We start from the raw sequence: 18,919 nt of genomic DNA on the forward strand, positions 1-18,919 counted from the left end.
TCTCTTCCTATGCTTGTCACCTGGTCCTGAGTCGCTGCCAGCTTCACTTCCTGCCCTGGGCTGTGGGAGGCAGTCCGAGCTCTGCAGCAGGAGGTGCCATACCACTCATTCCAATGCCCACTTTTTACGCCACTGGGGGACCTCGGACAATGGCCCCCGCCTGGCAGGACAGGCCACACCTGCCCACACAGCACAGACATGCAGTGAGGATGAGTGAAGCACACGCACATGGCAGAATGGGTTTGCGTGGCTGGCAGGCGGGCGCAGGCAGCATGGAGTAGGCGGATGGGTGGGCAGGCAGGGCTCACCATCAGGTGCACGCTGGAACTCGACTTCCTTTTCTGGACACACCACAGCAAAAGGGAAAGAGAACGGGAGAGAGGAGGTAAGAGAAGCACAGAGACGCTGCAGGTTAGTGCGCCAGCACAGGCTCTGCATCAGGAGAAAAGAGCGGAAGGAGGAGACCTGGAGTCCGGCACACAGGGCCTCCAGACCCCGGGACAGGAAGAACTCCTTTGCTGTCAGGTTCACAAACACAGCTTTAGTATACTCAGAGAAAGCTTCTTGAAATTAAGTCACAAGTCTATAAGAGTAAGTAACATTTTGCTGCAAATATATAGGTTTGGGTTTATAAAGCTTGCTCATCAATAAGGTTAATTATTTTCTCTCATTACTAGGTCTGCCTGAAATTTGGTAAGCAGCTACCACGTGGATAGCAAAAGATACTCTAGGCCACACTCAGATTAATAACATTTAATTTTTTTGCTGCCCCCGTAAGTCATTTTTCAGATAAAGATGTTGAGCTTTTGAAAATCATGAAAAACAAATTCTGGCATCCCTTTCTTTATCAGTATGGCCACCCTCGTTTATAAGATTTCAATGTTTTATTGCATTTTGCAATTAGTGGGAAATGGAAAACAAGGAGTGCCGATGATTAAAAGGACAGTGACCACAAAGACACAGAAAGTAAACCAGGGGGAATGCTGAAAGCAGTAACCTCTCAGCCTTAACCAGATGCTCATGGACTTGATGTTCAGGAGTGAAACAATAGCATAAAATAAAGACCACACGGAACACTGAAAGTGCATCTCAGAAGGCTATGTCTGAGGGGTGAAAGGTAATTAAGAATTTTATAATTAGCTTGCTGGAAGAAGGAAGTCCCCTTGGACCGTGTCTGTCTGCTGTTTGACTATTGCATATTCACTTAACAATATCCGTACTCACTGGGGGCTGTTCAAGGCACAGTGAATATGTCAGATAAATGTTCCTGCCCTCAGTAGGCTGACACTATTTTTTTCTTGTTGTCAAATGATCTCTAAGTGAAATATTTTCTTTTGTAGTTCTGAACTACTTGGGTGTTCCACGGCTCCACTATGGATGTCATCTATGATGTCGTGAGGTGGTGGCCGTCACCACTGCAGCGCACACACTGGGTATTTAGCTCCCAGGACCTCTTTAGTGGTTCCAGGGAGTTCTCTAGGAAAAGAGCAGTGCGTTAGCTCCCAGGACCTCTTTAGTGGTTCCAGGGAGTTCTCTAGGAAAAGAGCAGTGCGTTAGCTCCCAGGACCTCTTTAGTGGTTCCAGGGAGTTCTCTAGGAAAAGAGCAGTGCGTTAGTTCCCAGGACCTCTTTAATGGTTCCAGGGAGTTCTCTAGGAAAAGAGCAGTGCGTTAGCTCCCAGGACCTCTTTAGTGGTTCCAGGGAGTTCTCTAGGAAAAGAGCAGTGCGTTAGTTCCCAGGACCTCTTTAGTGGTTCCAGAGAGTTCTCTAGGAAAAGAGCAGTGCTGCATCTGTCGAGCAAGGTTGACAATCACATCAAAAGTGGTATTTCTACTGTGGTTAATGTCTTTTGCTTCTGTCTCTTGTCTGTTCTTTGAGGCTTTGATAATCAGGGCACAGCCAGAAGGTACTAACCCAATCTGGGTCTGTCTGTTCTGAATGGTCAGTTTAAGTGTGATCCTCAGACCTTTCCAATCACTTTGGACGATGTCATCACCAACTTTTTTTGGATACAGACTCAGAAGGCCAATCTTGGGGGCTAGGGCAGCTGTAGCACTGACTTCCCTGCTGGCACACCTCAGGTGTACGACTTTGATTTTATTGGGTTCAGACTTCTGTGGCATGGTGGAGGCAACTGTGTAGAATGAACCCTGACTGAGGACAACTGAAGAAAGGTGCATCTAAGCCTTCTCCGAGCTGAAGGCCGAAAGACTGGATATCCTGACTCTCTATTTTAGAAAGCATTTTTGGGAATGTAGTGTATTCAAAAAAGGGGGTGGGGCTACAAATATTTAAAAGAATGGTCCATAATTTAGAAAAAGAAAGCCTAAATATAGTTAGTACTCTTTGCATTAACCTTTCATATGTGCCAAGTAGAATGAGATTTTACTTCCAAAATCATCCCTCAAAAGGAGGGAGCTACATTATCTTTATTTATCTTTGTAATCTTCACAGTGCCTAGCAGAATGTCTTAAAGTTAGCACACAACCAACAAATACTATCTGAGTTGAACTGGGTTTGCTGACTGGTTTTTCCCAGGCAAAAGCAGAGCACAGGTTTCTAACTTGCCAGTGAAACTCTGCAGAAGCACAAATGAGGCCCAGTCATGGTTCTTCTGATTTTTCAGGGGCTTGTATCAAAGGTTATATTACAGGTTGCTTCTCCCTGATCCTTGCCTTAGGGAGAGCACTTTCAGTTGACTTCCAACTTTATCCTAGCTGGCCCTCTTTTTCCTAAACTGTCCTGAACATCCTTTTCTACTCAGTCCATTTCTGCTAGGCAAGCGGAATTCTTCCACTTCCTTTCTCCATCCCTCCAGGGCTTTGCCCTCAGCCATGCGCAGCTGGGCTCCTTCTTGACCAGCACGCTGTAGCACTGTTTAAACACCAGATCATTTCTAAAGAGCTATACTCACTTCTATTTAAAAATTAAATATTTATTTAAAATTTTAAACCAGAAAAAGGTTCAAGCCTCCTTTCTATACTTAAATATTCAAACAGTATTTAAGGAAACAACTATATCTTTTCTTTTTAAATACTAGATGGTCATTCTGGCCTGGAGCTAGCAGAACACACAAGTTGTCCTCAACTAAGGACATTGAGGGATCTTGAGAGTGTGTGGCCCCTCAAGTCTCGTCCTCACAAGAGGCTCTCACTCTTCCAAAGACCCTGGGTCACTAGCATCCACATCCAAAGAAACGTAACTAGTACCTGAAGTGTCCAAATTCAAGGCCACAAAGTAGACTCGCAGCTTAAATAAATGGTAACAGTCAAGCATTTTGCGGAAGCTTCTGGGCAGTGAGTAGAAAAGCCCTCTATGGACCTTAGGCAGCAGGAATTGTGAAAGAGGAACTTGGAAAAGAAGATGGAGTATGAAAGAAAGATTCAAGATGCAATAGCTCAGGACCTTCTGAGTGACTTCAGAGACCTCCCTCCTAACTCAGGTTATCACCTCAACTTTCAAGAAGGCCTACAAGAGTTGAACCCCACACATCTTGCTTTCATCCAACCACACCATTAATTGTCATATACTTGTTCCTGATTATAAAAGGACTGCAGGCATATTACAAGCAATTTGGAAAAGAGAAAAGAGGGGGAGAAAACATCTATAATCTTATTACTCTTGCCAGTCTATTTTTTTTTTTCCTTCTTTTTTTTTGAAAGAGGGGGAGACAAGCAGGGAGAGAGATAAGCATCAACTTGCAGTTGAGTCACTTCAGTTGTTCATTGATTGCTTCTCATATGTGCCTTGACTGGGGGGCTCCAGCTGGGCCAGTGACCCCTTGCTCAAGCCAGTGACCTTTGGGTTCAAGACAGCAACCATGGGATTATGTTGAAGATCCCAAGCTCAAGCCAGTGACCCCGTGCTCACGCTGGCGAGCCTTCACTTAAGCCAGATAAGACTGTACTCAAGCTGGAAACCTTTAGAAGCTGTATACAAGTTTATGCTTAATTTAAAAATAAATAGTATTTTGATTTGTATTCTTTTTTATTTTTTTATTTTTCTGAAGCTGGAAATGGGGAGGCAGTCAGACAGACTCCCGCATGCGGCCGACCGGGATCCACCTGGCACGCCCACCAGGGGGCATCGCTCTGCCGCAACCAGAGCCACTCTAGCGCCTGAGGCAGAGGCCACAGAGCCATCCTCAGCGCCCCGGCAAACTCTGCTCCAATGGAGCCTCGGCTGCGGGAGGGGAAGAGAGAGACAGAGAGGAAGGAGAGGGGGAGGGGTGGAGAAGCAGATGGGCACTTCTCCTGTGTGCCCTGGCCGGGAATCGAACCTGGGACTCCCGCACGCCAGGCCGACACTCTACCACTGAGCCAACCGGCCAGGGCCATGATTTGTATTCTTATTATCAAAGTAACGCACCATGTAGGTGAAAAATGCAGAAGATACAGAAAAATGTATAAAATAAAAGTTTCCCAAGGCCCTGGCCGGTTGGCTCAGTGGTAGAGCGTTGGCCTGGCGTGCGGGAGTCCCTGGTTCGATTCCCGGCCAGGGCACACAGGAGAAGCGCCCATCTGCTTCTCCACCCCTCCCCCTCTTCTTCCTCTCTCTCTCTTCCCCTCCCGCAGCCGAGGCTCCATTGGAGCAGAGTTTGCCTGGGCGCTGAGGATGGCTCTGTGGCCTCTGCCTCAGGCGCTAGAATGGCTCTGGTTGCGGCAGAGCAACGCCCCAGATGGGCAGAGCATCGCCCCCTGGTGGACATAGCCGGGTGGATCCCGGTCGGGCTCATGCGGGAGTCTGTCTGACTGCCTCCCCATTTCCAACTTAAGCAAAATACAAAAAATTAAAAAAAAGAAAAAGAAAAATAAATAAATAAATAAAAGTTTCCCAAAGTCCCATCACCCAGTTATTATTAATGCTTCACTGGGTTTCCTTCCAGTTCATTTTCTATCCACATATTATATACTAAATATAACTTATGAACACATTGTTTTTTAAAAAACAAAATTTAGATAGTAGAGTATGTACTGCTTTATATCCCACTTAATATAAAACATCTGTCATTATACAGTCATGACAATTAATAACTTGGTAATGGTCTATTAAGGATTTCCCAAAATTATTTAGACATTATCTTACTGGCTTTTGAGATCACCTCCAATTTTTTCACAGTTACAAATACTGTCACACTGAACATCTTTCTGCTTTCAGTTTTTTCATATTTTGAATTATTTCTTTAGGATAAATTCCCAGAAGTAGAAATAAAAGGTAAAGAAGGTAGAAACACTTTTGTGATTTTTGACACACAGGCTGTTTTACAAAAGGTTGTTATGATTTAGCAATAATTTAAGAATAGAAAAAATGGAACTCTGCTTCGACGTGTATTTCTCTGCTACTAGTGAGGCTAAATACCCACATCTGTGAACCAATTCTACTTCCTCTTTTTCAGATAGATTGTCAGTTAGCCAGGTAGATAGTTCACCTTCTTTGACTATCATCTGCTGGGTCTTAGGGAGAATCGAACTCTTTCCCTCTCACCAGCTGTGATTATTTTCCCCAACCTGTCTATTGTTGGCCCTGTAATTTTGGTCGGTCATTCTCTTCTCAAACACTTGCATCTTAGCTTCTGGCCGTACCACTGTATTCGGTCTTTTCTCCAGAATCAGACACATTTACTGAGCACACTGATCAGACACTGAGCCAGGTTTCCCACAAATGTTTTCATTAAAAGCAATTTAATTATTCTGTTTGCCTAGACCTCATCCTTCTGTGTTCCTGGAAGGTCCAACATTGTTGCATACCTCTGTTCTTCCTCTACCTCTTCTGTTCTTTCTGCATTTTCTTTGTTGATTCCTCTTCTTTTTCAGCCCCTTAATAACAGATAACCCCCAAATTCTGCCTTTACCAGACTGTTAATCTTTCATGTGCTTTGGATTCAAGTGGACAAAAGAGAGTACTATTAAAATTCAGATTCTAGCCTGACCTGTGGTGTCACAGTACATAGAGCTTCAACCTAGAACGCTGAAGTCACCAGCTCAAAACCCTGGGCTTGCCTGGTCAAGGCACATACAAATGCTCCTTACTCCCATTCTAAAAATCAATCTCTCAATTAATCAGAAAATCTTAAAATTCAGATTCTACCTCCCACCCAAGGCTTCCTGAATCTGAATTCTAGGTTAGACCCTGGAATGTGCATATTTTAATTAGCTCCTTTTGTGCTAATCACCCTCTGCTTCCGCCATACAGAAGGTACTGAAGTCCCCAGAGCCATCATCCTGATCACACTTTTGAATCTTCACAGATGCTATTCCCTCTGAGCTTCTGGACGATGCTAACCAACCGAGCTATCCGGCCAGGGCCATGCTATTCCCCCTTTAGGGAATATTCTTTCTCCTCTTCTCTCCTTAATCTGGCAAAATCCAACTAATCCTTCAAACTTAGTTCATGGGCCATCTCCTTCAGGCAAATTTCCTGTTCTGAGCCCCTAGCGCCTGCCTATGCACACCTCCCTCCCTTACCTTACCAGGCTGCAGCAGGCGGTTTCCCTGTCTCTCTCCCACTGTTACACTTACAGGGTGGGCTGTGTCACTGCCTTCTCAACTCCTGAGGCACAGAATTGGCTGAGTGAGTGAACTCATGTGATTCACTCACGCAAGTCCCCATTTCATGTCCAGTGCTGACCTCCTTCCTGCATTCCACCAGGTATTTCCCAGCACCTTTAAAGATCTCTCCACCCAGATCTCCACCTGTCTCTCAATCTCAATATGGTCAAAACAAAACTTCTCCATCGAAGCCAGGCACTTCTTCACAACTACTCCCATTTCTAGTAGAGGCACTACCAATTCTTTCAACATTCAAGAACTTTGAAATTATCTTTCATGGATCCTTCTTCAATTGCCCTTTCTTTGACACACCTCTAACCAGAGCTAGTATCTAGTCAGACCCCAGCATTCATAGGTACAGCTACACCAATAACCTACGGGCGACACCTATTCTGATTTGTTGGTGCCTATACTCTCCGGTGGGCATTTTGAATATTAACCCTTCCTATTTCTAATCACATTAACCCTTCCTATTTCTAATCACATTAACCCTTCCTATTTCCAATCACTTATTCTTCACCCTGCACCCAGATTATAACAAATCCTAATTGATACCTCCATGTCTAGTTTCTACTCTTCTATTCATCCTTACACTCTTAGCCAAAATTTTCAAAAACATCACTCTTACCATAGCTTCCCTGCTCAGTGGCCTTGAGCGTTCATTTTCTGTGGTCTAACATACAAACTTCCAACTCCTCTGCCAGCCCAGACCAATCCAGCTGTAGTTTTGACATCCCTCTACCACAAACCCCATGGTTCCAGCTGAGCAGAAAACATCAGTATGGATAACAGAACCATAAACATATTTTTTGTTGTTCTCACATTATAGTAAAGAAAACACGTGTACAGAGTAAAAAACCAGAAGGTGTGTTCCCCTACTCTGTTCTCCTACAGCCAATCACTGACTTGGTTCCAATCTTCCCACACCCTTAAGCTTTCTCTAACAAGCTTCTCCGCAGAAGCTTCTTGAACTGAACCATCTCACGTAGGATCTGGTACCACGTACCATTTAGTGCTCAGCAGATTCCAGGTATGTCCATTTTCATTAACCTCACAACTTCCTAAAGCTAGGTGAAAACACCACCTCTTGCTAAAGCATCACTCCTAGACCTCTTGTGGGCCTGGAACTGAGTGTGACATAGGCTAGGTAGGTGCTCACTAAATGCTTTGTAAAGGGTGAATGAGTCTAGCTTCTTCCCCAAATAGAAATATGCAAAACCTCTCTTCAACTAACCCTGCCACCTTTCCTATCTTATCTCCAGCCATCTAGCTCACGTCCCTGTAACAGGGGGTGCAGAGGGGAGTGCTGCTGGTCAACCCCAGTTCCATGTGAGCAGGTGTGTGAGGAGCCCAAGCTCCCCTCCTTGGGGCAGAAGCACACAGAAGCAGGCACGCAGAGAATGACAGAAGAGGAAGGGGTGGGAGAAGGAAATGGGGCACGCATGTGTATCTCAGAGGGGACATAAGATCCTGGGGAAAGGCCTAATATAAACTTTGTTGGAATTTAAAGGTTTGGATAATTTCACAGTTTGAAATTCTCCATGGAGTAAGTTGGTAGGCTTCAATATAACATGAACTCCTAACCAATGCCCTAGCCCAGGACCCTTTCTGTCCCCAAAGCATCTACAGAACACCTTAGGCCCTGTGAGGGCCCCCAGCCACCTCTCCTCTACCTTGGCCAAGCTACCACTCACACTAGGGTTTCCAGCTGATCCCTGCAGGCCCCTATTCCCTCTCTTTCCCTGACCCCACAGGAAAAGCTCCCTTCCCCAGTGGGAACAAGCTGTGATGCACCATGTTCCTCACCTGTTTCTGAGGGGCCTATGCCTCGAGACAGTCTAAGATACTTTCACTTAGTGGTATCTGGGCTGGGTTCTGTAAGTGCTTGGAGATAAGGAAAGACCAAAAGGATAGTGGCTTCAGGTTCAAAGCCCCATACCCTGAGTCAACCAGGCAAACTTTGCTTTTATTTGATAAAAAAGGGTTTGTGCTTTAAAAGAAAAAGAAAGTAACCAAATGACTAAAAACACCAGAGTCAAGCCCTGGGAATGAGGCACCTGTCTGGAGGTCAAGCTCGGGATTCAACTCTAGTAAACTATAATTTGGATCACTTCCCCTGAGTCTTTCCAATCAGGTAGGGTGAGGAGAAACACATCTCCCTTCTGCCCTCTCAGGCCAGTGGGACCTGCTGTTCTGAGCACAAAGGCTTCCAGTTTAAAGCAGAAAAGCAAGGATAGGAAGGTGCCCAGGGAAAGGCGGAACAGGTGCCAAGAATTCCCGCACATGACTGTAGTGGAGAGAGGCCAGTCTCGGGCTGGAAGGGTGGAGACACCTACCTTGACACCACCATCCGACTTCTTGTTCAATAGGCTTTTGGCAGCTGTGAAAACAAAGAGGAAAATCAAGTCCCTTGCATTGTACTCTTTCTTCAACCTGACATCTGGCAGATGGATCCACAAGAGACCGCTGTGTCTGAAGAAGGGGCCAGGAGTCTCCTGAAACCCCTGGAAACAAAGCCCTGCCTGGTGGCCCCAAAGCACGAAGGACATCTCAAGCAGCGTCAGACCCTCAGGGTGGCACCCCAGGATCTCCTCTGCCAGGGACGAGGGCTCAGCAGAAACAGGGGCACACTGTGCTTAGGAGGAGAAACCACATTCAGTACTGGAGCTGCCTGGGCATTGGAAACTCTGCCTTCGACAGCATCCACCCAGGCCTGGAAGCAGAGTGCCAGGGTGAAAGGGGAGGGCTCCGTCCCTACACGCCATGTAGATTCTCAGGGTGGCCAAGCTGGAAGGGTGCAAGGCATCTCCTGAGTGTTCTCAAGAAACGAGAGTCACAGTTCACGAAGGAGACCAGACATGAGGACAGACAGACAGACACAGAGACCAGGACCACCTACAGGAGGGTTTTGCCAGGGGGTGAAGCCTTGACTGGGCAGTTCCTTACCAGGTTTACTGGGTCCTGTCTGCCACCCTTTCCTCAGAGTCTATCTCTGAACCCACTGAGCAGAAGGACTGGGCAGAATAACAAAGTATTAAACAGATTCTAGCCAGTACAGTGTGAGCTCTGTGCAGGAAGGCTGGTAGCAGACATTGGATGGGAAAATCTGGGAGGCATGAGGAGATGGGAATCAGCCCAACTGTCTGATCCACTGGACTTCACTGGGTTTGCATCTTAGTTCTACCACTTGCTAGCTGTGTGACCTAGAATGAGTTACTCAACCTTTCTGAACCTCAGTATTTTTAATTTACAAAATGGAATAAAACAGGGCCTGGGTCAGAGCACAGTGATGGGGATCCAATGGGTTCATGCATGGAAAGCACTAAGCAGAGTGCTTGGCATGTAGCAAATACTCAGGAAGTGTTAACTGCTTCACTACTGCTGCGGCCACTCTTGCCTTCAGGTGGTCATCTAGACACAGCCAGGTCCCATTTCTCTACGGTAAGAATAGGGGTCCTTCCATCACAAGAATTCTGACCCCCCAAAATGGCCTTTGGTTCTACCTCTAGTCATACTGGAACGATTCAAAAGTTATGTTTTTAACGTATTTACTATACTATGTTTGACCACCTACTGTGTTAAGTGCTTTACATATATGAGAGTCTCAATTCCAACTGCCCATTGGAATCACTTGGGCAGTTTGAAAAATGCTTATGCCTATCCCATGCCCTTAGGAGTCTGATTTTATTTGTCTGGGGTGGAATCTCAGCATCAGGCAGGGTCGAGAGCCTTCCACATACATGATCTTAGTCATCACCGTATCTGTTAGCCCCACTGGAGAGATGAGAACACTAAGGCTGGGAGAGCTGACACGGCTTGCTCAGGGTGTGGCAGGGCTAGGATCCAAACCCAGGGACGCTGTCTCCGCAGCTTCTGCACTCGATAGCCTTTCAGACTGACGGCCTGAAACGCCAGACTTCACCATTTTGAGGGGCGTGGCTCCCTCTGTGGGGTTTCCAACAGTGCGGATGAAGCCTTCTCCTGGAACCCCAGGAATGTGGCTGGGCTCACCTTTCGCCGCAGCCCTCCCAGGGAGGCCGGGCTCTCAGGCCACCTGGAGGAAAGCCTCCTGCTGCCCAGCTCCATGTCCCCAGGCTATTGCCTCCTGAGAGTTGGCAAGCGCCCAGCATGCATGGCTGGTTAGGGAGCTCTGTAACACCAAGGCGCTCGCAGATGCCAAGTTAGGTGGTCCATCCGGCATGCCCATCTCAGCCCGCAAGCATGGGACTCGCCTCCCTGGTGAGTGGGCCTGGCATGCTGGCCCTCCTGGTGGGGTGGCAGGGAGGCGAGGCAGGCGGTCGGGGAGGACTCATGCCACGTACCTTGCCCGGCCAGGCCGGCGGCGCTCGCGGCAGGCGAGGCGGGGGCGGAGCTCTGCCTGCCAACTGAGGGGATACAGTCTCTCAGTGCACAGAGCCTCCGCAAAGGCACGGGGGCGACAGCAGCGAGCATGCCCCAGCGAGGCGCAGGAACCGCTGGCCGCCCGCGCGCAGCAGGGCCCAGGCGGCGTGGCCAAGCCAGCCAGCTGGGGGAGCGCAGGTGCCGGGGGCAGGCTGAGGAGCAGGAGCAGCCAGCCCTGCAGCAGTCTGGGGACCTGAGAGGACTGGGCTCAGAAGGGCCGTGGGGAAGGCCCCGGCTCCACTTCGTGGAATGGCTTCAGCACCTGTCCTGCGACCACCTCAGAGGACGGTCTGGGGAAAAGCCTGACTTGGTGAAAGGCTGTGTCCTTTCGGAGGTAGTCCATCCAGTCCTGGCGTAAGGCTGTGAGGAAACTGAGCCCCACATTCTGGCCTTCCTCCCTCGGGGATTTAAATGAGGACATTTTCAGAGAGCCCAGAACAGAGGCAGCCCTTTCCTCTGGCCGCATTTCAAACAGTAGAGAGACTGGTACTCAGAACTACGAAGGGCCCACGGCCCATGTGCAGCTAAGGTCACGGACGCTCCCCAGCCCCTTCTTTAGAGACAGGCCGCTCTCCCTCTTTTAGGCATGGAGTCAGGGGAGGCCATGTCTCTCGGCCTGTGTTTCAGTGTTCCGAGGGTAAAGGTACTCAAGAAACGAGGCCCCAGAAGGAAAACAAAGGCTGCTGAAGCAACACATTCAGGAAGCCCCGATTTCACCATCAGCCAACTGCTACAGCTCTGGGCTGAACTACACCCCTGTCCGGGATCAACTCAGAAAAGAGCCTAGCTCACTACTAAAGAAACACACAGGTAACCCCTTTGAGTCTACTTGTGCACACCTCTTTCTGCAGAAGCTTCTAGAGATAGGCTCTGTCCTCACCTGGCCCAGAGTCAGGGCAGAAGAGGTCATCCTGGAGAGCTTGCGGTATTTTTTTCCTTTCTTTGTCTCCTCTGACCCAGGGCAAAGTAAATACAAAGGCCAGATGAGGTCTGGGCAGCAAGGACAGGAGGCTCTTTAGGGACTAGTGAAGGTGCTTTGTTCTAACAGAGACCGATTTCCTGACCAGGACACTGAACCCTGAACTGGATGGGGAGAGGCTGATGCAGAGGCCTGAGGCCATGGGATGGGGCACATGCTATTATCTCCCAGGAGCTGTCTTCACATTTCTGCCACTAAGAAAGAGAACAGACCACCATGGTAGGGTCAGCACAGGAATGCTTGTGAGCGTCCTAAAGAAAGGTTCTTAAACTGAGAAAGTAGAAGCTGCAAGTAATTAGAAAAAGCACGATGTGGGACTTCTGCTCCATCCCTGCTGGAGGCAGCCAACGGTGCTCTCCTGCTGGCATCTGTGAGAGGTAAGTCCAGAACCACAGACTGCCCCTTGTGGGTGTCCACAGCACCAGAACAAGCCCCAAACCAGGGTCAAGGGGATGGCTTGAGGAGGGACATTTCCCCGCTCACTCTCCAGTCCCAAGTCCTTGAGGCTCTCACTCGGGCTAGGGCTCATGAGGCCCCATGTCCCCGCACCAGCAGCTTCCTCAGAGCCAGGGCTTTAGGTTACCTGGAACCAACACGGACGAGGCCATTGGGACTCCAGCTCAAGGGAGCAGCCTCTGCCCAGAGTGGCTGCTACCCAAACCTCCCATACAACCTCCTCTACAGAGCCATGTAGAAGGAAAGCAAGGGAGCAAGTCTGGTTATAAGAATGAGAGAAGGGGGTCTTGAACCAAAACAGTGGGGCTGGAGGTCAGGGTGAGGAAAAAGGCAAGCAGAGAAGAGAACTTCCATCTTCAGTTAGTCCTGACATTAATTGTTTTTCTCACAGAAAAGCCACTGTGCTTCCTCATTGAGAGCAAACAGTGACGGAGGTGGGGGCCAGGTGGGGAGGAGGTAGGATGTCTTGCATCTTAAAAAGAAATGTCAAGTGCGATTTACAAGTTACTGGTCCCAACTTTCTCAATTCCTCATGCAAACATAAGCAGGTTTCTTCAACTCCATCCTGCTAGTCTTTATTTCTTCACTGTAACAGCGACTACCACAGAGAATATTTTAAGCACAATTGCTGTAAAAGGTTTCAACATCTGAAACAATTTCTATTAGTCACCTCTACTTGGACACAATGAAGTCGAGATCATCCAAGTCTGCAAATTACTGGTGGTAACAGGAGATTCACTGCATTTCATCTCTTTCTTTTCCTTAGCCCATCTTCCAACACTCCAGAGATGGGCTAACACCTGAAACTGCTGAGAGTTCTTCAGAGAATTAAATAAGAATTCCCAGGGAAAAGCTAACTGGAAGGCTAGGCAGGCTACTCCTTGGGAGAGTCTAGGGAACAGAGCTCATAAAGTGGAACCCAAGTAAATCTCCCCAGAACACCAGGTTCTAGGACCCAGAAGCAGCAGCAGGATCCTCATCGTCACGGTCGAGGTGTTGCCTGAGACACCCAGCGTTAGGATGGCAGGGTACGGCAACACTCTGTTCTGACCCACTCACCTCAGTAGAATTAAAGTGCACGGCTGGGAGAACATACCTGAAAAGTTCCTGGAGACAAGCATGGTTGTGAGGATGGCACCCTAGGGAGAGAAGAGTGTCCTGTGAATTCAAATGGACCCGAAAAAAGCATCGCCTGGTCTCAGGCAGAGGGCAGGTATTGGCTAGAGCCTGAAGACATCAGGTCTCGGGACTCCTACTATGTACAACTTTTATAGCTCAGCTCAGCCAGAAGGAAAGCTTCCTTCTGTGATGGGTCAGGGGGTACACTGTCAACAGGTATGATTTCAGGGAACTGGCAGCCTGGAAGGCAAGACTCACCTTCAGTTTTCTCCGGGCATTGAACTTGCGCAAACACTCCACAGTCTCCTGACGATGCATCATGGATGCCACTGTGGACCGTTGCTGGAAGTCAGAAAGACAGTCCTGTGAGTCCCCAGCCAGATTCTCTGACCCTCACCATAGTCCCAGCATGGATGGCCAAGCACTCAGCCACCCCAGAGTTGCTCAAAAGATAAAATGAGGTCATAGATATGAAAATGCTTTTAAATTAAAAACACTATCCAAAACTCAAGGTTATGTAAGGACAGAATCTGAACATGAAAACACCATGCTGTCTGAGGAGGGTGCCCAAGAGAGTACTCTCATCCACTTCAGGAAACAGAGGCGAGGAACGGAGACAGTGCCCTGCACGCTGTGACCCTCATGCACACACTCCTGCAGCAACTGTTACTGAGCACCTCTTGAGTTCAGACTCCGAGCCATGGGAAAAGCCGGGGTTCCTGCTCTCTCCACAGAACGTTCCTTCCTTTCAGGGAACTCCTCTTAACAGATCCCTACCAAGACCTGAAGAAAGCTGTGATCCGAGAAGCTAAGGCTCTTTACCTTGAAGCATCAAATATTTTTTATCATTGTGGAAGGGACTTTCCTTCACCGTATCACTGCTAACTTCCTTCCTCCTTAAACAGAGGCCATGGGGCATGATATACATCTCCGTGATGACTTAGGGTCAGCAATACAAGAATCAGTTACTGCACAGTACAGTGATGTCCTTGGAGGCCACTGAGATACATAGGATAGTGGAGGGTGGAGCCCGGAAAATGACCCCCCAGAATATAATGTTTCCCAATTCTTTTTTTTTAAATATATATATTTTTAATATTTTTATTTATTCATTTTAATGAAGAGAGAGAAAGAGAGAAGGGGGGAGGAGCAGGAAGCATCAACTCCCATATGTGCCTTGACCAGGCAAGGCCCAGGGTTTTGAACCGGCAACCTCAGCATTCTAGGTCGACGCTTTATCCACTGCGCCACCACAGGTCAGGCCTGTTTCCCAATTCTTAAGTCTGCATTTTAAATTGCTTACCACCTCCCTTTGCTGTTGCTGTCTTGACCAGCCTGCTAGACAAATAAATCTTACCACATGCAGCCTGGTGCCCACACCCCATAGGGCCACCCTGCAATCCTTCCCCTCATCCCACAGCTAGTCCCTTGCCTGGTTCCCAAAGCGGCTCTCCCAACCTTCCCTCTTAGTTTGCCTCCTCCTCCAGAGTGTACACTTCTCCACAAACAGAAAGGAGAACTCATCAGGAAAGAAGCTCAACTTCAACCCCCCCCTCAGCTGACCTGCACCCACCTGCAACCTCATCACGGGTCTCAGCTGCAGCATCCCTCATGTGCAGTGGGGACCCCTCAGCCTGGGCTTGGGAGCCCCTCTCTCTTTTAGCTAGCAAAACCTTTGCTTCCTCAATCAGTTTTAACCCTTTACTCCAGATTATACTCTGCTCTGCAGTCTATACCACTCGATTAACCTTCATACAACATCAGGGTGGTTAACTCTTTCATGGACTGGCACAAAATTTCTGGCGGACTAGCACTGGTCCACGGACCAGCGGTTGAAAACCACTAGTCTATATATTATAGTTAAGACTCTCCTTAAACAAAAATTTAAAAACTCCCCTAACCCATCTATCTTCTTTAAGTAGCACCATTTCTTTCTCCCTTCAGCCCCGGGCTCTTCACCTCCCCCAAAACAGGCCACTTCATTCTCTCACTCCACTGCCTCTAGTGGTACAATAAGGAAACAATGGCCTTTAACTCGTCAGAGCCAATGGATTCCTTTCTGTCTTTATCATGGACTCTCTGAAGCGTCTTATTACAGATGCTCCCTCACAGAGACTTCCCATTTCTTAGGTTTTCCTGCTCCTGCTCCTCCTCCAACGGAAGTTCTCATTCTCAGTCCCCTTGGCAGGCTCCTCTAGCTCTGTCATGAAATGCTGGTGTTTCGTGGCCATCTCTTCCCTTATTCAAGCTCACAGTACAAATCTGATTAGCAAAGTAACCCTCTCTTTCTACAGCCTCAACACTACCTATACAGAAATGACTACAACTTGCATTTCCAATTTTTAACTTTTTTAAGCTCTAGGACCGTATTTCTAACTACCCACTGAATGCCTCAAGCTGGAGGTCCTCAGACACCATACTCAATGTATACAAAACCATCCCATTTTCTCACAAAGCGGCTCTTCCTCTGGGTGTCTTCTGGGTCAGTGAAAGGTACAACCCTCCATCAGTTATCAAGTCAAAACATAACAGTCTTCATACAGCCTCCTCTCTCTACTCCCCAAATCCAAAAGGTTACTAACTTCTTTTGATTCTATCTCCAAAATATCTCAAAATGTCCTCTTCTTGCTACACCACCCACTACATCATTACCCTTAGCTGAGACCTCACCTGGTTTTGCTTAGACAATTAGGACAGCTTCCTGAGTTCTCTGCCCCCAGCCCCTTTCCATTTTAATTCTTTTATTTTTATTTATTTTTATTTTTTTATTTTATTTATTCATTTTTAGAGAGGAGAGAGACAGAGGGAGGAGCTGGAAGCATCAACTCCCATATGTGCCTTGACCAGGCAAGCCCAGGGTTTCGAACCGGCGACCTCAGCATTTCCAGGTCGACGCTTTATCCACTGCGCCACCACAGGTCAGGCCCATTTTAATTCTTTTCAACACAGCTTGCAAAGTGATCTTTATTAGTTACAAATGGTTCCCTGTGTTTTCAGAATCAAATCTTAACTCCTTTGGCAGAAACTCGTAGGGCTCCATTCTCTTGTATTTCTATAGTCATATTATAACCCAACTAACATTCCTTAAACTTGCTACAATTTCCCCAGGCCTCTCACCCTGGGCCAAGCTAACCCAGGTTATCAGCCTGTCTGCAGGTTATCAGCCTGAGGAACTCCTAGTCACCCGCCAAGAACCAGGACAGAGGTCACCTACCTCCTCCACCCAGCCTTCAGTAATACCATCACCTATCAGGGACAGTAGGTGTGCCAAAGCACTCATTAGATTCTTTTATGTACTTGTCACATTGCAGAATGGTTATCTGTTTGAATGCCTGTCTCCCTAGATAATCTCTGAGATCTTTGGGGAAAGGGACCATGCCTCATTCATCTTTGTATTTCCAGCACCCACATGGTGACCAACACCAAAGAGGTATTCAGTGAACACAGGAATAATAAACGCATCATGGTTGTCAGAAAGCCTAACTGTAGTATACCCTCTGCTTTGCTTGAAAACAGACATTCCAGTTTGATAGAATTATATATGAAAACATAGAGTATATTAATCCACACTGACAGCCTAGGGTTCTCCTATGGTGAACTTTATGATTGAACTTCAGGGTGCTCTTTTTCATTGTTGAGGCCCTTTTTCTTTCTGTTGAGTATTGTTTACACTTCCACTAGTTGTATTATAGTTGAAGTCTGAATATGCACCTTAAGTTTGGCAATTCACTTTGGGTTGTGCCAGCTGCTTCTCATCATCAACTACTTTTTCTGCACAAGTCAACCTGAGCTCTCATTCAAGATCAGAACTAAATCACACCTGACCAGTGAGTGGGAGAGGGACAGGTAGAAGCCAGTTCGCTCCATCTGCCTCCCTGAATTCCTCCTGGTGGCATTTACTGACCCTGGGCCCTATCCAGTCCCCCACCCTCTCAGGGCACAGAGGGCTGACACTCCTGATCAACTTCATGTTGGGTGAAGACACTTACACAGACCCAGGGGTGCTTGAGAGCCTGGTCAGCCGTGATTCGTTTTGCAGGGTTTATGGTTAGCATTTGGTTGATCAAGTTCTTGGCTTCAGGGGTCACCGTGTCCCACTCTGGTGATGGGAACTAAGGAGCAGAAACAGGGGGAGGAGGAATATAAAATTTGTGAGCTTCACACCCTGAAAGGTAGGCTCTATCTTCCCAGTTCCCATCAGTGGGATACTCTACACAACCTAAAGCTGCCTGCAGAGCCCGAGATGATGCCCAGGGTATCCCAGCATCTGTGTCACCTTAAAGCAGTGGTTTTCAAACTTTCTGAAGTCGGGGCACATTCAAAATCCTACAAATAATTGTAGGCACAATCTATATACAAATTTATGAAAAATATGTTATAATAATTAAGTCAAATATTAAAGAAAAAATATATAAAGTCCAAACGTGCTTTTATGGTAATTAAATGAAATAAATACAAAATTAAATTTATTCTGACATTAAAAACATTTTTACATTACAATTTTTGAGTTATGCTTTTTAGAATTCATAAAAAGGGTTAAAAAATTAAAAAATGACAAAAAGTTATCTTTTTATATATATAGATACAGTCTTAGTAAGATTTAGTAAACTCAGCAGGTCCTGGTGTGAATGTGTTTTTTCATTCTTGTGTTTATGAGAAACATGAGCCTGATGTGTCCTAGTGATTTCTTCAATGTTTGGGCATATATTTGAAAGGCAAACTCTGATTTCCTCATCAATATATTGAAGAATTCCTCTTTTTACTGTTGTGTTGAGGGTAGAAATCCTAATTCACATAAATAGGATGTTGAAAATTGCAGTAAAAGGTTCAAAGCTTTCTTAGATACTGCCACATATTCTTCTTCTATAGAAATCCAAAAGGCTTCAAGAGACAATTCCTTATGTGTAATCATCAATCCAAAACCCCACCATACATATCATCTTAACTTTACACCAAACAAAGGATAGAAGAAACTTGCCTCCAGTATTTCTGGGGAACATGGGGGGTAGTGTAAACAATCTAGCACCACAGCTTAATAGCCTTTTGCAAACTAATCAGGCAAGTCAGGTGGGGGGTTGGGCAGACTGTCAGCTTACAGCCAATTGCCCACACCTGTGTCCCCCAAAAATCTAAACTTCAAAAACCCTGTTGGTTTTTTGGTCCCCAACAGGCACATATTTCTCTGGAATACCATAGGGCGCACCTGGAAATCTTCTAGGGCGCACCAGTGCGCCCTGGTGTACACTTTGAGAACCACTGCCTTAAAGTCTAGGAAAGGAGGAGAGAGCAATCATGGTTAGAATGACAGAACCTGAGATCAGAGCAAGAAGGGGACTCCAACATCTGGTTCAGCCCTGTCTATCTACTAGGAGGAAGCAGTGATTCAGCAATGTACCCAAAGCCCCACTGCAGTGGAG

At 47.0% G+C, this 18,919-nt stretch overlaps 2 protein-coding genes across 20 annotated transcripts in view; both read right to left on the reverse strand.

The window, feature by feature from the left end:
* Positions 1-18,919, reverse strand: part of CAMK2G (calcium/calmodulin dependent protein kinase II gamma) — a 59,634-nt gene that overhangs the window by 13,124 nt on the left and 27,591 nt on the right. For 6 of the 19 annotated variants that reach the window (XM_066349817.1, XM_066349826.1, XM_066349816.1 and 3 more), the window contains 6 exons: positions 17,492-17,614; positions 13,761-13,844; positions 13,480-13,522; positions 10,870-10,932; positions 8,884-8,927; positions 309-341 (listed from right to left, as the gene is read on the reverse strand). In XM_066349817.1, coding sequence (XP_066205914.1) covers positions 309-341; positions 8,884-8,927; positions 10,870-10,932; positions 13,480-13,522; positions 13,761-13,844; positions 17,492-17,614 — 390 coding nt within the window. The remainder of the gene's footprint in view (positions 1-308; positions 342-8,883; positions 8,928-10,869; positions 10,933-13,479; positions 13,523-13,760; positions 13,845-17,491; positions 17,615-18,919) is intronic. The other 13 variants (XM_066349831.1, XM_066349824.1, XM_066349832.1 and 10 more) reach the window with 3 other exon arrangements.
* LOC136381297 (large ribosomal subunit protein uL11-like) lies at positions 1,385-2,122 on the reverse strand. The gene is made up of 2 exons (XM_066349854.1): positions 1,727-2,122; positions 1,385-1,441 (listed from the first exon to the last, which is right to left on the reverse strand). The coding sequence occupies exons 1-2, from the start codon at positions 2,120-2,122 to the stop codon at positions 1,385-1,387; spliced, it is 453 nt and encodes a 150-aa protein (XP_066205951.1).

The sequence above is a fragment of the Saccopteryx leptura genome, chromosome 9 (genome assembly GCF_036850995.1).
Source record: "Saccopteryx leptura isolate mSacLep1 chromosome 9, mSacLep1_pri_phased_curated, whole genome shotgun sequence".
Lineage (NCBI taxonomy): Eukaryota > Metazoa > Chordata > Mammalia > Chiroptera > Emballonuridae > Saccopteryx > Saccopteryx leptura.

What these genes read in the sequence shown, in the direction of transcription:
- LOC136381297 (XM_066349854.1), bottom strand. Translation starts at nt 2,122, where the DNA reads ATGCCACAGAAGTCTGAACCCAATAAAATCAAAGTCGTACACCTGAGG. An exon ending in AAGAGGTCCTGGGAACTAAC is followed by an intron (nt 1,442 to 1,726) that starts GCACTGCTCTTT and finishes AGGTCCTGGGAG; the next exon opens with CTAAATACCCAGTGTGTGCG.